We start from the raw sequence: 14,955 nt of genomic DNA, 5'->3' as shown, positions 1-14,955 counted from the left end.
TAAAACTATGGCTTTTGATTTATTAATAAAGCATAAAACTAAATTATTTAATTGGACAAAATGGTGCACAGGCCAGCAGCACTGACATTACTGGGAACTTGATAGAAATGCAGTTTCTCAACTCAGCCTAGACCCCCTAAATTTTCACAATATCAACAATTGCTTCTGTGCATGTTAAGGTTTATGATTTATTGCAGTATGTGTGTGTGTGTGTGTGTGTGTGTGTGTGTGTGTGTATTAGTCATGTTATAAAATGTATTTCTTAGTGTTGATTGCAGCCAAAAATGTTTCAATTTCCTACAGTAACTCCCCAAAACCAATTATAACAGTGCTGATCACCCAAAGTGACAAAACTTAGTTCTCAAAAATCAGAATATGAATTAGGCATTATGATCTTCATTTTGCAAAAGAGGGGATCAAAGTTTAAACATGTTAAAAACTTTGATAAATATTACACATCAAACAAGTAGCTAAGCTTAGATTTGAACAAAAGGCCTACCAAATTTTAAAGTCTTTGATAACCACTGCTACAAATCATGGAAAGATATATTTTAAAATTATTTAACAGAAGATTAAAAAGGAGGGTGCAATATCAGTCACAGCCTACAATATGGTCCATCATAACTTACCCTCCGTGTGACAATGGGGTCAATTTCCCTTGGGTCTTTGTGAGCAAACATCATCAAATCGGCATTCAAGGTGCGGATCCTCTGAAACCGCAGGCGAATATAGCGGGCAGAGGTGAATTCTAGCAGTTCAGGAGAAGGGTCATCCGCACTTGGTCTCCCGTTGATCAGAGAGATGTGAATCTACACCATGTGGAAAAAAATTAACAATTAAGCTCACTAAATACTAAATATCTGGTTTTTTTTTTTCTTTTGGAAAATCAAGATAAGCTCTCTACTCCTAATTAATTAGGCAGATGCAGCTTCATGTTTACTGAAATAAAGTAATTGGGGGATTTTATGGACCTTTAAACACATGTATATGCAATATATTTGTTTATATTTTAGGTGTTCTCTATATATTGCAATTACCCATAATCCTCTATTCCAAGGCATTGCATCTACTTGACCTTCTTAGGGATTCCATAAATTTTTAAATCACTAATTTTTATCTGAAAATTATTGTGTCCTGAAATTATTTAAGAATCTGGTACACAGTGAAAAACCAAAAAAAACTTGGTTTAAAAAAAACAACTACAAAATAGACAAAAACAGAAACTTATCAAGTACTTAAAATCATTCTAAAGTTGAAAGTATCTATTTATAGAGCCTTAGCATATAGAGAGCAAAGGAATGACACACTGCAAGGAAAACTAGACAAATCTACAAGCATAGTAAGAGATTTCAATCAGTTGTTCATTTGTTGTTGGTTTTTTTAGTAACTAGATCAATACAATCAGTAGTATAACTCAGTCTATGAAAGTACTTGAAAACCTGATTGGAATGGTAGATTTGTTAGGAAAATAATTTAGCACAATTGACATTAAAACAAATAAAATCTAATAAAATCAAAATAGAGAAATTGCAAAGAAACTATCTTTCAAAGGTGCATGAATCCCACATGCTCTCACAAGCATTTCACAAGAGCAGAACATTTTAATGAGAAATAAACCAGTTTGGTAAGATAAAAAGAACTCCTATTACAGATAAAGGAATTCTTTACCCTCATACCTAAAGAACTCCTATAAACCAACAAGAAAAAGACCAACAACGTAACACAAAAAGCAGAGAAAAGATACAAGGAAACTATTCAAGGAAATTAAAAATGGCTGTTAAACTTTTGAGAAGATAGTGAACCTCACCCACTATTTAAAAGAGAACTATTCATTAAAACCACAATAATAAACTTTTTCCATTTTTTTTCAGATGGTCAAAACCCCAAAATATTGATAATACTCCCTGATGGCAAGACTGAAGAGGTATAAGCATTTTTATACACTTACAAGTGAGAGTGCAAAATGACATAAATCCTTATGAAAGTGAGTTTATCAATAATTATCAAAATAACAAGTGCAGCTCAGCCATCGAAGCTCAGTGGTTGATTGTAGACCTATGAACCAGGAGGTCATTGTTCGATTCCCGTTCAGGACATATGCCTGGGTTGCCGGCTTGATCCCCAGTGTGGGGCCTGCAGGAGACAGCCAATCAATGATTCTCTCTGATCACTGATGTTCTCTCTCTCTCTCTCTCTCTCTCTATCTCTCTGAAATCAATAAAAATATATTTTTAAAAAATTACAAATGCATACAATTTTTAACCTAATATCCATCAATGGGCAACTGGTTAAATAAATAATATATCTACCTACTGAATTATTGCACCATAGAAAAGAATGAGGTAACTCAATATACTAATAGGAAAAAGTACTTTCACTTTTTGTACTTTGTAAATGCATTATTACCTATGCAATAAATTACATCAAATCAAACTTTTTAAATAAAATTAATTGAGTGGTAGGTTTTGGACTGAATCACCCCCTCCCCACTACCCCACCCTCAAGCATGTGCATGCATGCACAGGAGGCTAAAGAGACAGAAATGTAAGAAGAAAGGAGTCATGTGCTGGGCCGGAAGCTGTCCAGGAACACGGCAGTCCACGCATGTACTTGGAAATTGTGACTTGAGGTCATCACTGGAATTTTCACCCACTTTTGCAAGATCATATATCATGTGTGTTAATTACATTTTTTGACAGGAGAGGCAATGGTATGTGTTTCCATTCTGAACATCCTACATTTAGATAATCTCCGAGAGCATTTACAAACTGACTGCCAATAAACTACTGAGTCACTAGAGAAATAAATATAGCAAGCTCTGAGATGAGAAACTAATTCTGATGTCACAAAGCATACGCTCAAAATGCCTCATGATAAAAATATGAAATGTCCCAGCTAATTGAGTCTACCTTGGATACGTAGTAAAAAATAAATTCATTTACTACATTTGAAGATGATAGAATTCAAGATCTGCTAAATATACTGAATCTGAAAATACTGGATACTTTCTCTCTAATGTAAAAAAAACCTAAAAGAGTAAAGTGGATCTTGTATATTCCACATTTCTGGCATCCAGTGGGTAAACCAGAAATGTGTTTAAGTAGTCTCTATTACTTAAGCAGGTATCAATTAAATGTTAAAAGGATGAATAAAAAGATACATGAAGCAATTAAATTAGTTCCCCTTAGAGATTAATTTTGGCATCTGAAAAATCACCAGTGCCCTTGGATTCATGCTTAATTTCTGTCTCATCAAGCTCTCCCTTGAGTGCTCCTAAAAATGCTGTTTGAAAGAAAGGAGGAAATCACTGCATGCCTAGGATTAAAGTTTCTGAAAATTATTAAGGTTTATTTGGTGTTTATCCTATGGTGAACCATTATTTGTGGTTGTACATAAAATCAGTAAGTTCCTCTTTGAAACTCACGGGAAATTTAAAATGAATGGTGTACATGTTCTCATTTAGGTTAATAAACCATATGATAGCCACATAAAGGACTCAGCAAAAGAACACTTCTCACAGCTTTGGTATTTTCATCAAGCTACTCTGCCAAGAGAGCTTGTGAGTGTAGTTAGTCCCAAGCTGTTTTTGGATTATAAAACCAGCCAGCTGTTTGGCCATGTTGTGAGCAGTTTCATTCCATCATTTTTTTTTCTTTTCTTTTTTCACTCCCCTTCAAAATAAATCATAATATTGGCTAGGATATTTCCACTGACACAATGCTGTGTAATTCTGAGTCCTCTGGATAGCTTAGCATACTTCCTGGTTTCCTGTGGGGTGACAACCGGAGGGTGTCTATCTTCAAAAAGATGAAAAGTGTCAGTCCTCAAGACCACCACTGCCTTGCTGTGAGGCTGTGGGAAGTCCGTGGCAGTCTAGAATCTTCTGAAATGAGTTCTATTACAGACATTTTGGTGGGTGTACGTTCATGCTGTCAAAGGAATTCATTCCAACTGAAAATATCAGCCTGATTAACAAACAGTCTTGTAGAGTTTTAAATTACACTCTTCTTTGAAATCAGTTTTGCAGAAAAATAAAGAGGAAAAGTACCTAATGAGTTTATGACCAAATGACCAAATCAATATTGCACTCTATTCACCCAAATAATGCTGTTTTTATTAGTATAAGCATACTATATAAATCATGTTCCAACTGCAGATGGAGAAATATTTGTGACTCTATAGCATTGTTTACTATATAATTTATTCTATAATTAGAATGCAATTTAAAAATGGTTTGCGCAGCAAATAATCAGATTTCTAGTATGAATAATTGTCCCTTATGATGTCTTTCTAATTATATTAATACAACTGTTTTAGATTTCTAAAATAGCTATACTCCTAATAATTTTTTAATGGGTGCATAGATGGGAGAATGTAGGCTGCTTAGAAATCATTAATAAGTATTAGAAATTTTGAACTGAGTAGTGGAAGTAGATGGAGTTGACAATGTATGTATAGTGTGCTCCCTTAGAGCACTTTTAAATCCCATTTGAATTTTTAATCTCTAAATTTTCCAATTAAAAATGGAGAACGACTTATAAGTAAGATGTCTCCAGGAGATAAAACAATAAAATCCACATATGTAGGTGCAGCCAAATAATATATAGGTGTATATAAAAATGAGTGATTAAGAATTGTGGGAATCTCTTAAATACAATCATGGTTAATATGATATTATTTCAGAGACAGAGAGTAACTTTGAAAAATGAGCAAAATAACTTCTATTTTACTCTGTGTGAAAAGGGAAAAAATCAAATATTTGGAGAAAGGGGGTAAGCTGTATGAATCTTAAGAAAAGGGGACAGCACAACAATTTGTCATTGTGTTTCTAGCACAGCACAAAGGCTCTGGCACTGGCTATCTATCACCAACAGGAACCCTCAAATTATGACTATTTAGTCTTCACCATATCTGATCTACTAGCAGCATTTGAAACAACTGAACACTCCATCCACTTCCAGGACTCCACACTGTACTTGTTTTCCTCCGTCTATCTCCTTCACTACTTAACACCCTTTCTCCTCTCTAACTCTAATATTGGAGTGCCATGTTGTTCAGTCTTTGTTCTCTTCTGTTCTATTTACACTTACTCACTTAGTGATATCATCAGCGCTCACAGCTTTAAATACCATCTATACTTACGTCTCCCACATCTATGTCTCCAGGCCTGATCTCTCCCCTGAAGGTCAGAAGGCAGAAACCAACTGCCTTCTCGCCTACATTTATTTGCCTATCTAATAGGTATTTCAAATGTAGATCTCAAATTGAGTTCCTGCTTTTTATCCCAACAGTCTTCCCAATTTCACTAAATAATTTCATTCTTTCAGCTACTCAACAACTTTAAGTCATCTCAACTGTTTTTATTTTCTTTATTCCTATATCTGAAATGTCTGAAAATCTTATTGGCTTTACCTTCAAAATATATCCAGCATCTAAACACTTCTCTAAAACCATCTTAGCCCAAGCTTTCACCATCCTCTGCCTGGGTACTACAATAGGATCAGAACAGGTCTTTATGCTACCACAGCTAACTCCCTATGGCCTATTAGTAATATAGCAGATTAAAAAAATTTTTTTTTAGTAAATGTTCCCATCAATTTAGTCTCAGTATTCCTTAAAATAAAAATCACAAGTTTAATATTAATGATTTAAAATATTGGACACCAAAAAAGCCAACTTTCACTCATGCTGCAAGTTGGTCTATGTTCTTTTACTTCTGCTTGCCAGATGATCTTTAGTAATTTCTGCAAAGAGATTCCTTGTTAATAGATTATATGGAAAAGTTTTAAAAGATCACCAGCAGCTTTATGAAAATAGTGTGAACCACAGCAAAAGAGGTCCATTCCAACTCAAGTGTGTGTTACATGCCGTTGGGTTGGCTCTGACTCCTGGTGGTCCTATGAATAAGTGAGGTCCACAATGTAGACCCAGGCCTATGGTTGCTTTTACAGACTCAATTCATCTCATATGTTGTGTTTCTCTTTTCCTGCTGCCTTCAATTTACCCCAGAATTCTTGTCTTCTCCAAAGAACCCTGCCTTCTCATGATGTGCCCAAGCAGGACAGCTTCAGTTTTGTCATTTTTGCCTCTAGCAAAGTTTCAGGTTCAATTTTCTTGAGGACATACTTGTTCATCTTCCTGGTAATCCAGGGTATCCACAGAGCTCCAACATCATATTTCAGAAGAATCTTTTTTTTCCCTTCTTCAATGTCCAAATTTTGCATCTGTACATAGGAATTGGGAATACAAGAGTATGGATGATCTCTAAAGACACATTTTTGCTCTTGGTGATCTTTCCTAGTTCTTTCACTGCTGGCTTTCTGAGTATCTGTCATCTCTCTATCTCTTGGCTGCAGCATTCATTTAAATTGATGACCAAATCCAGTTAAGCAAAATCTTTAACAATTTTGATATCTTCATTGCCCATATTGAAGTTGCATATTTCGTCTGCAGTCATGTTTTTTTGTTTTCTTGATGTCCAAATGCCATCCTGCTTTAGCACTTTTCTCTTTCCTCATTTCAAATCTTTGCTACTTTCTTCCAACATGAGTCCCATGCCATAATCACATTCACTATTAGCTAACTGCACAAAGTCATCATTTTTTTAATGAAAGCAAAAGCTTTCAGTCTCCTCTCATCATTTGGTGCCTCAACAATCAACTTGAAAATTCTCTTGAGGTCAGTATCTATTTCACAGAGTGCTCTAAATATTACTTATAAAATATAACTCCAATCATGTCATTCTCTTCCTCAAAACCTTCCAATGATTTTCTATTTCACTATCAATAAAAGCCAAACATTTCACAATGAACTATGAGATCCTATGTTATCTGCAACATGCTGTGCCCTATCCCCTAACATTACCAAAGGAGAAAACAACTTTTAAAGCTCTTTCCTTTACTCACACTGCTCCAGCCAGAGTGCCATCTTTGTTAGAGCATGCCAGATAAGCTTTTACCTCTGAACTTTTGAACTTGGGTTCCCTCGACCAGAATGTTACCCTCCCATATTTGCAATGCTCACTTTATCATCTATTTCAAACTACTTAGCAAATTCAACTAGCTTTCTACTTTAAAAAGCTATTTCATAGAGTTAATCAGATTTTTTCTGTAATTATATGAGTAACTCTCTGAGTATGTTATTTCCACAAAATGAAATTAAAGTCAGTAATCCTTCATATCATTTTCCATCCAAGAATTTTGAGTTAAGTTTATTTAAAGAAAATTAGGAAATTAACCGCTTGGGTCCATGATTTCCGTATATCCAAGTCTACTTTGCATGTTAATATTAGTTAAACATTAGTTAACTTTATTCTCTATTACACCAATGTTCCATTTTGACAGGCTATTTTCAGCTGAGCAGAGCACATAAATGTGTTCTCTCAGTTATAAGACAGTTTATTCGAACTTAAGAACTACTCAAATTAATTTTGTTAACCAGACCAAAGTGAACCTTACCCATTGGTTAGCTCCTTCTTTGTGCAAATCATATTCTGGCTATTTCATTGTCCAATCTATATATTTGATGTACTACTATTTGCATGAGTTCATAAAAAAAACAATAAGCTTATTAAAATAATAGAGTAAATTTCTTAAACTCTATGGAAACACAATAACTACCAATAAGGCTATTTAACAGAGTACCTTGCTTCTAGAAGAAAAAGTTTTTACCAAATGTTATCATCTTTATGAACTGTCATTAGTTTTATTATATGTAACAGAATAGTTATTGAAAAATAACCTTCCTTACCTCATCAGAAAAGTTTCACTGCAATTTTTAAAACTTTTTCAAATCAATGGAATATTTTAAAAGTCTTACAAATATAAAAATACATGCATATCTAAATATTAATGCATTAGTAACAAAAATACATTAAATAATAAAAGTTATGTCATTTAAAATACAGGTTAAATATTTAAACATTTCAGACTAGATATTTCCCTAACCAATAAATTTTACAAGCCATCATGAGGAAATCAGGTATTACAGAATCAATATTTTTCCAGTCCATTATTTTCAGTGATATTAGGCATAGTTTATTAAAGTTCTCTTTGTATTTTCCTACACTTTCTATTTTATTTCCTCCAAACTAACAGCTGTCATTTTTATGATTATTTTTATTAATTCAAATACTGCTCCTTTGCACATCCAGAAAATGAAGTATTCTGAAGGCTTAAAACACATGCATACAAAGCTTTATCTCTGGTCTGACTCTTCATTCTTTAATATTTTTTATTCATTAATTTATCAATCAGTCACCCATTCAATCAAAAATGTTTATTGGATGCCTAGTACATTCCAAGTAACTGAATCATTTTCATTTCCATTTTTAAAAAATATATTTTTATTGATTTCAGAGAGAAAGGAAGAGGGAGAGAGAGAGAGAGAAATATCAATGATGAGAGAGAATCATTGATTGGCTGCCTCCTGTACACCCCCAACCAGGGCATGTGCCCTTGACTGTAATCAAACCTGGGACCCTTTAGTCTGCAGTCCGATGCTCTATCCACTGAGCCAAACCAGTCAGGCTCTTCCTCTTTTTGTGTCATGGTTTATCTCACCTCTGAGCCCCTTTGTCAAGCACCTTTTCTGTGTCTGCACTGTTTGCACTTGCACAGATGTACTTTACACAGAGTTTAGTCCTCAGCTGAGATGCCAATTCCTTCCTTCCATGAATACGTCCATGTTCTGTCCAGAAGTTCTTCCTATGAATTCTCTGAGCTTCTCTATTATCACAGCCTGTTTACTTGCATGTGTCTGCTACTAGACTGTAAGTTCAATGAGAATAGAAACTTTGCCTTATTTATAATATATTTTAATGCTCAATAAAGTGAATAGTACATGGTAAATTCTCAATAATTACTTGCTAAATGAATAAACCACTATCAGTGTCCAAATATTATAGGCTGTGATAGATCTTCTGGCAAATTAACTTTTTTCCCCAATCAATATTCCCAATTTTTATATATCATTCAAAAATTAACTTTGTATATTTTTAAATATATTTTACCTATATTTCCAATTCCATTGATTGGATGCACACAATAATTTTGGCATGAATTTTATTTACCACTAGAGGCCCAGTGCACGAAATTCATACATGGGAAGGGTCCCTAGGCCTGGCCGGCGATCAGGGCAGATCAGGTTCCCCACCTCCCCACCTCCACGCCTCCCCGGCTCCTCCCTCCCTTGCTCCCTCAGCGCCCTACCACTGCCACTAGTCACCCGCCATGTTCCATGCTGCCCCCTGGTGGTTAGCACACATCCTAGTGAGCAATCGAACTCCTGGTCTCCTGGTTGAACTCCCGAGAGGATGATTTGCATATTAGCCTTTTATTATATAGGATAATTATTTAAATCTCACTACAGCTGTAATAATTCAAGTCATTAAAGGGGCATGTTATGGAGATCTTGGTAGCCCCAATATTTGTATTTCAGACACTAGTGGAGTCATTTCTGAAGATAAAAATAATGCAATATACTTGTATAAATGGATACATTCTTTCAGATACCTCAATATTCCTACTTACCAGAACTGGAAATACATTCTTTTTTATGCAGAATGCACTGAATTCATTTAAAAAGTCCTTAATAAATATTGCACTCTCATTAGAAGTGTACAAACCCAACTAAAATAACTTCTCCTTACTGATCTGCTTAGTAGTAGTATTTTAATACATAAAATATCAAGGACTATAAGTGACCTTAACTTCCTTACCCCAAGAATACAGGAAATATCAACTTAATGAACTGTTTAACAAATAGGACTGTATCATTGGCAACTCTACCCAGAGCTTAGTCTTAACAGGTATTTGACACTCGTATAAGATGGTATTTCACTTTTGACACCCACATGGTTCCATTGTCCCTGAAACTTAGATTGTTTTTCTCCTGTTCTTTAGAATTATAATTCTTGCCTTTGTCATTCCTGAATGAAAGTTTTTCCTTCTATAAAATATTTAAACATATTCTTCACTGTCAAAACAGTAGTCATTAATAAATTGCAGTGTAATAAGAAAATCAGTTCTCTTGAAGTATTTGTCCTTTTGTTTTTCTTTTTCTTTTCTCATAGTGGAAATACTTAAAACACTGTGTTTCAAAGATTTGTGGAGCTTCTCTCCTGGTCAAATAAGAGCATCCTTGTCCCTCTCTCTCTTTTCATTTTATATCAAAGTTATTTATTTTTGTACCAGCAGCAGATTTCATGAAGCATGCTTTCTAACTTTTATGAAATTAACACATAGAAAGGCTATTTTTTGAAAAGATAAAAAATAGAAGTGAAGTCATAGATGCTTTAGGGGTTTTGATTTTCTCAACACCTCAAGCTTGGTATGGTCTTTCTTTTCAAAAATCTCTGGTGAATTCTTGCTTCGTACAAGTCAAAGCCATCAGCAAAGCATTTATTTCTAAGCCCCTTGAGCCTAGGTTAGTCTCATCTAGAACATGCCCAGATGGGTGACCTGTAATCCATCGTAATTGAGTGGAAAATCTTGTATCATTCCCACTGGTCATGATGTATAAAAGGAACAATGATAACTAAGTCCTTGATATTTCTAAAAAGAGAAAATCATTACTAAATACAAATATCACCCCTCTCCCTTTTCTTTTCTCTAAAAGGACCTTGACACACAGGAGCTCATTTTAAATTTATTTTAAAATTTAAGGTTATTTTCAAATGATAATTTTAAGAAGTATTCCAAGTTGAAAATGTTTCATTTATCGCTTATGTTTTTCTTTCTCCAGGTAAAGTATATAATATTTTCAGGGATAAAAGAAGTGTTGTCAAAATAGGTTTTCTCAATCTCTTTTGGGAGCTTCTCATATAAATTTTATCAAATGCAGATGTCATTTCTAAATCTTTGTGCTGTCAACCTAAGATAATATAGGGATATAAACATCATCTGAAATTCACAGCAGGAAATAATCTAAGAAAAATAGCTTCAGAATAGACCACGAGGGAAAATCACCAGATTTTCTTACTCCCCTCACATTTGCATTGTTCCAAATTCTCTTTTGGGTGTGCCTCAACCAGGCACAGACTAAGAGAACAGAATCATTAGTCATCTATTCCAACTTCATAGCTATTTCAGAAATTTCTGTGCAATACACAGGACGTGGCACATAAAATCAATAGTGGTTATTACTGTGTTCTTATTGGATATTAGACACTCTTGCATGTGATCTCTGTGTCCCAAATCATTCAGCAATGCCGGCTGGTGTGGCTGAGCATCAACTGAAGAACCAGGAGGTCATGGCTAGTCTTCTGGTCAGGGCATATGCCTGGGTTGCAGGCTCAATCCCCAGTGTGGGGCATGCAGGAGGTAGCCCATCAATGATTCTCTCTCATCATCAATGTTTCTATCTCTCTCTCCCTCTCCCTTCCTCTCAGAAATCAATAAAAATGTTTTTAAAATAAAGAAACCATTCATCATTAACTCATTTCATGCTTACAATAATCTCATAAGGTTCTTGTTATTATCTCCTTTTAAAAAAGAGATACACACAAAATTTTAACAAATATGGCTTCATATAGCTAGGATATGTTCCAATTTGAGTCTTACTGCATGGCTCAGTACCACCACACTACCTCACAGGAGAGGGTTTTAGTAGGCATCTGTTGAATGAGTAACAGCAGGTCACCTAGGCACTGCTTGAAGATTTCTTGCATCATGAAGCTCAGCACTAGTGAGAGAACCTTGTCCATGTACCCTCCCTTCCTTCTCTTCTTTGCCTTTCTTCCATTCCATCCTTGTCTGTAACTAACCCCAGTAGCTTAACTTCGGTTTTTCTTCATTGTCTTGCTGTTGCTCCTCTGGAATTATCTATATTGTTTGATTTCCCCAGCTCTTGGATTTTAGTCATGAATTTGGGCAGTATTTATCCTACTAGTTTTATCCATTCTAGACTTCCTTGGGTAAACTGCTTAACATGCCTGAAAGTCACCACACAGGACCAACCACCAGATCAGATGGTGACTAGGCTCCCTGAGAACAGGTGTGAACCATATTATAGCATAGAGCAGTGATGGCGAACCTTTTGAGCTCAGCATGTCAGCATTTTGAAAAACCCTAACTTAACTCTGGTGCCATGTCACATATAGAAATTTTTTTATATTTGCAACCATAGTAAAACAAAGACTTATATTTTTGATATTTATTTATTTATATATTTAAATGCCATTTAACAAAGAAAAATCAACCAAAAAAATGAGTTCGCGTGTTACCTCTGACACGCGTGTCATAGGTTCGCCATCACTGGCATAGAGGGCTACTTAGTGACCCTAAGCCAAGAGAGAGTCCCAGACCTGATTAGCACCCCCTGGCATTGATCCATACCAGTAGAGATCTTCCATATAAATAGAAGCAAAGCTCTACATTGATCAAAACCAGAACTGGAACATGTCCAAGAAGGCTAAAGCATCAATTAACATGAAAAGAACCGACAATCCCTAAAGTCTTAGCAATATCATAATATTCAAAATTGGTTATGACGGGTTTAATAATTAATTTAATAAGTTAATTCACTGGTGTGCAACAAATTAATTAATACTTTATGGGAAATTCTACTAAAAAGAAAGTACTAGGCCCTGGCTGGGTAGCTCAGTTGGTTAGAGCATTGCCCCTAGATGCTAAGGTTGTAGGTTCAATCTCTGATCAGGGCACATACAAGAATCAACCAATGAATGCATAAGTAAGTGGAACAATAAATCTCTCTTTCTTTCTCTCTTTAAAAATCAATTTTAAAGGAAGTACTAAAACCTCAGATTATAGGGAGAGAGGGAAACAATACATTAATACCAAAAATAAATATCTGTGAAACTAACATGCGCTTCCTCAGTCTCAAATAAGAATAAAAGCAACTGAGAGTATAATGAGCTACCGTGGTAGGACAGAATGATCAGTACACTTGAAAGACATGACAACAGCACAAAGGAAAACTTAAGCAACATTTTCCTGTTTTGTTTTTAGTCCCCATGTGGGAACACTTGTTTAAAATTAAAATAAAATCTTGGAGCATGAGATCTAAATACAGTGCCAGATCCTGTGTCATTAGATTGGAACAAATCAGTCTCTCCTTCTCATTCCCTGACTCAAAGTTTCCTCAGAGAAAAACTCGTGTGTGTGTGTGTGTGTGTGTGTGTGTGTGTGTGTATGAGTGTTGTAAGTACATAATAAAAATCTGGATAAATATATTGTCTTGATTTTCTCTCATTTATGTAGAATAGCATTTGGGGATGGCCATTGGCAAGCTAAACTAATTTAATTTTCACAAAGGTTCAACTTTAAACAAGATGTCAGATATTTTAAATTATGAAGGCATACTAATTCTTAGACACAAGGTCCTCATGATTGAGCATGTTCCTGGGCTACCTGCATTTCTAATATCCCTAACATATGTGTATGCAAACTAGAGTCCCCATGCTGACTACCCACACATCCTTACCTTTTGGCAGATGTTTCCTGACTCCCTACTCTCACCAATATAAGGACAGCCTCATTCTCTGAACTTTCCCTTCTTTTGCCACCTTTCTCATTTTTTTGTCTTTTATGTTTAATTTTTTTGGTGTTTCCTTCCATACCTTTACTTGTTCTCCAGTCACCTCTTATTTTTTCATTCTTATCCTGCTCTATTTCATTTCATCTTTAGAATGAAATTGTACATCCAAGGTTGATCAAGTTTCTATGCTTTCAAGTGAAATCATGTGTTCCATTACTATAAATATAGCCTCTAACCTAGTTTTGTAAAAGCAAACTATAGATATTACCTCTCCGGACTTAAGATTTTTTTCATTGTACAAAGAATAAATCAATAAATAAAAAATGTGGGTTTTTTTCGAGAATAAAATTTTAATTCCCATAACTGAGGAATTTTCATTTCAGTGGGTTCGTACATCTGAGTAGCAGCAATGGGTCTGTGTGTAAGATTGCAAAGATGTTCATACACATATGCTTTTCTAATTTGGGCTAATCCTGTGCCTGATCCTTTATACAACTGTGTGCATGTATGTGTGTACTTGTTAATTACAGTTTAAGATCATACATGTTAGAGACAGACTACCTGGGTTCAAATTCTGCCTCTTACTCTTTGTGTGAATTTAGCAATTTACTTCATCTCTCCATGCCTCAGTTTCCTCTGTAAAAGACAACTAACAACTTACTTTATCAAGCCATTTGCTGGATTAAAAGAAATAATTCACATGAACTGAATAGAATAATGCCTAGCACACAGGAAAAATACTGTGTTAGCTATTGTTATTATTATTATTCTTGAGAGAGCAAGGAAACGATTACAAATGGTTGTGTGTTTCCCTGCTGAGCAAGATGTGCTGCACCCTTGACAATAGTTACCTACTACCAACCTGAACAGCCTCAGAAGACAGAAGTAGCAGTAACAAAGTTCCCACCCACAATGGGGAGGTGATTCTGGAAATGTTTTGAAGGTTGAACATCAGTGGGAGACTATCCATCAGGAAAGAAGGACCTGTGGCTGGATTTTACCTTCTAGTTCCTGTTCATTTTCACACAAACAATTAAGAGATGCAACAATTAAGAGGAGTTCCTGGCTCAAGTGCTCTCCAGCTCTGTGTTGGGGCTGTTGCTCTGGGGGTGGTCTATATTCCCATTCCCTGACATGACAGTCTTTGGAACTAAGGACAGAGTAAGTGACCAAATGCCAACACAGGGCTGCAGGAAGAGGATGTTGAGGAACTGACATCTGGACAGTAGTTTGTATTATAGATTTTGTTCACTTGAAACCTGTATATTTTTATTAAAGAATGTCACCCTAATAAATTAAATTTTTTAAAAAAAATGTGATGTGGGATGGGACTAGCTATAAATCTAACTTCATACTTAGATTTTTTTTTCTTTTGAGTCACCAGGCTTGCAAGCGTATTGCTTGATGTACACTGATGGCTAAATAACATTAAAAAATATCAAATTTCAAGGAAGTGTT

At 35.2% G+C, this 14,955-nt stretch overlaps 1 protein-coding gene across 2 annotated transcripts in view; it reads right to left on the bottom strand.

Annotated features, from left to right (window-relative positions):
- Window positions 1-14,955, bottom strand: part of LAMA2 (laminin subunit alpha 2) — a 491,338-nt gene that overhangs the window by 312,024 nt on the left and 164,359 nt on the right. For both annotated transcript variants that reach the window (XM_015557822.1, XM_015557823.1), the window contains exon 5: window positions 630-809. In XM_015557822.1, the coding sequence (XP_015413308.1) occupies window positions 630-809 (180 nt within the window). The remainder of the gene's footprint in view (window positions 1-629; window positions 810-14,955) is intronic.

The sequence above is a fragment of the Myotis davidii genome, unplaced genomic scaffold (assembly GCF_000327345.1).
Source record: "Myotis davidii unplaced genomic scaffold, ASM32734v1 scaffold147, whole genome shotgun sequence".
NCBI lineage: Eukaryota > Metazoa > Chordata > Mammalia > Chiroptera > Vespertilionidae > Myotis > Myotis davidii.
The sequence above is the reverse complement of the archived record's forward strand: the minus strand, read 5'-3'. Positions and strand labels throughout refer to the sequence as shown.